At 33.9% G+C, this 2,835-nt stretch overlaps 1 protein-coding gene across 1 annotated transcript in view; it reads right to left on the bottom strand.

The window, feature by feature from the left end:
* The window catches only part of HMCN1 (hemicentin 1), a gene marked incomplete at its 5' end in the record, with an annotated part of 290,930 nt that overhangs the window by 229,351 nt on the left and 58,744 nt on the right, over positions 1-2,835 (bottom strand). Inside the window, one exon of the mRNA XM_011999163.1 lies at positions 307-501. Within this exon, the coding sequence (XP_011854553.1) occupies positions 307-501 (195 nt within the window). The remainder of the gene's footprint in view (positions 1-306; positions 502-2,835) is intronic.

The following is a 2,835-nucleotide window of genomic DNA, read 5'->3' as shown; positions in this document are numbered from 1 at the left end:
GTGACCACTTATCTATGTAGAGGCTCAGGTGACTCTATTTGCAATAAGAAATGGTAAGGGATGAAGAAGTCATATTGTTTCATGAGCCTTTACGATAAATTAATGACATACATTTGAATAAAATATAACTAATTTATGATAATTCCCAAATATAAAATGCCAGTACTATTTCAAAGTAAAATGCAATGAACATAAAATGTGTTGGCAAGATTAATATATTATTTTAAATAGCAATACCTATGTATAAAACATAAATGTACAATATAAAAGCACATATTCATACAAAATATATTTCCTTCAACCTACTTAAAATAAAGAGAGCTCCTGTTCTTAGTTGGCTGATGGAACTAACTGAAAAAGGTCTTGAGAAAATCGGCATGTTGTCTAATCTTCGCCATTTGATTGTTGGTTCTGGATAACCCTGAACGTAACAAGGTAATGTCACATTTGAGCCAATTTCCATAGACACATCAGCAGGTTCTTGTATGAAAACTGGAGGTGCTGGAAGACATTACAAACAACAAAAAAGTCATTGGTATATTATCCAGGTATATTAAACATAAACTTAAATATTAAACTGTCAACTGATTTAATTTGAATTATTGTTCATATTACATTGTAAATTTACCCCGTTGATATTCCTCTCTTACGTAAAAACAGTGAGTGTTTCTTTTTTGCTTTATAAATGAAGAGAGACCCTTAGAAGCCCAACCATTTCCTTAAAGTGATAGATGATAAAAAGAGTGGGAGTTCAAATTATAATTACCTTAAATAAAGAGAACATTTCATTCTAACAATTTGTTTTCGATTTTAGTTTCTGTCAAATTGCTCAAACTTTAAGACTGTCTTATACATAAGTGGGCCTTATAATAAGATATTTTTGACACTTTCCATAACTTGCTCCTTTGGTTGAATTTTTAAATTAATTTATACCAGAGTTCATTCTTTCATAATCACTATATAGCAAGCTAACACTGTTTACTCCTAAATTATATCCTTGTTCAAGATCATATTCTTGCTTCTCATACCTTTCACATTTTTGAATTAGAGAAATTTAAATTTGAGAATAAATAATACAAATTAAAGTAACAATGTAGTATTTGAAAAAAAGAGAATAGGGAGAGTTTAATGTCTTAGACAGAATTAAGAAATGATTCCGAAACTATAAAAATTATAGATAAGAGGCTACAGATATCCACATAATTCAGGTAACCACAGAGATCAGGGAGGAAGACATAGAAATACATTAGAGGCACATCTTGGCAAACATAGGAATCCTGTTTAGGGAGGATACTGTCAGCAAGTTCAAATAGATGAGGCTCTCAATACATCCTGGAAACTTATGGGTGATGAGACATCAGGTAGGGAGAACTACAGAGGGTACTTCTGGAGGCAATGGATGAAACCTGCTCATACAGGACTCTAAGAGGAGTACCCTAGGGAAGGCTCCTTGATAAAGTCAAGGTTAAATCTTGTTTAGAAATGATAATTATCACTTACAGAGTCAGAGGTTGTGTTAAGTGCTGTCCATCATTTATCTCATTTAATCTTCACAATATCTCTATGGGGTAGATATTGTTATTATTCTGATTTTATAGATGAAGAAACTGAAACACAGATAGCTAATTTGCTAAGTGTCACATGGAGTTGAATTATGGAAGAAGGATTAAAAGCCAAGTCAATTCAACTTTGGAGTCACCATTCTTTGCTATTATATTAACTTCCCCTTTTCTATGGCTTCTCACAACTACTCATAGTCATACTAGTTAGCAGGCTCATAAATATTCTTACAGAGATCACTTTTCTTCCCATGGGAATTCTGGATTTGATGTACAGTTGTCTCTTCAGCAGCATTAGTGGTTTTTAGCATAGGTTAAAGAACCTCCTCCAACTCTGCAGCCTCATCTCCTATTATTTCCCCTTATAAATATTACTACCTGGGCAATCAGCATCCCTTGTTCTTCTCCAAACAAGGACTGACCTTTCTCTTATCAGTACTTTGTTATTACCACCTCCCATAAGTGTAATGTCTGCTATTGATCTCTAGCTGTTGAAATATTGGCAATCTTTTAATCGGTTTAAAAGGCCCCCTCCTCTATGACGCCATCTCTTACCAGTTGAGATGAGCATGATTTCTTCCCTTTCTAAAGTTTCAGAGAACTCACTCTCTACCATTCTCATAGCAATCACCACATTCAACCTGTTGTTATACTATGTTTGTTTTTTATTTCCTAGAGAGTTTATATTTGTAACCATATTTTTATCTTTTACAGCAGCTAACATAGTACTTTGTGCGTTATTCATGGCCACTGGATATTTGTGAACGAATTTTTGAATCAGTATGACAACACTTCAGTAATAACCCAGTGTGTGTTTGTGTGTGTGTGTGTGTGTGTGTGTGTGTGTGTGTCTGGTGCATAAGTGTATATAACAACCTTGACCCAGTACATTGAACTTTCACATGGCAATTTCAGAAGCCCTCTTATTTATTTATTGAACGCAAACAAATTAAATTAGGTTAAATACCACAATTGAACAATATGATTTTATAATAAATGGTGTATCAGTGTTTATATTTTTCTTAATCCATCTATATGGGAATTTGACTTATAAAAATAATAGGCAAAATAAACATATTTTAAACATAGTTAATAGAATAGCTCATAGCTTGCTTATTCTAAGTGATATGGTTTGGATCTGTGTCCCTGCCCAAATCTCATGTCGAATTGTAATCCCCAATTTTGGAGGAGGGACCTGGTGGGAGGTGATTGGATCATGGGGGCAGATTGCCCCCTTGCTGTTCTCGGGATAGTGAGTGAATTCTCATGAGATCTG

Source organism: Mandrillus leucophaeus, unplaced genomic scaffold, assembly GCF_000951045.1.
Source record: "Mandrillus leucophaeus isolate KB7577 unplaced genomic scaffold, Mleu.le_1.0 Scaffold584, whole genome shotgun sequence".
In the NCBI taxonomy this organism is placed as follows: Eukaryota; Metazoa; Chordata; class Mammalia; order Primates; family Cercopithecidae; genus Mandrillus; species Mandrillus leucophaeus.
The sequence above is the reverse complement of the archived record's forward strand: the minus strand, read 5'-3'. Positions and strand labels throughout refer to the sequence as shown.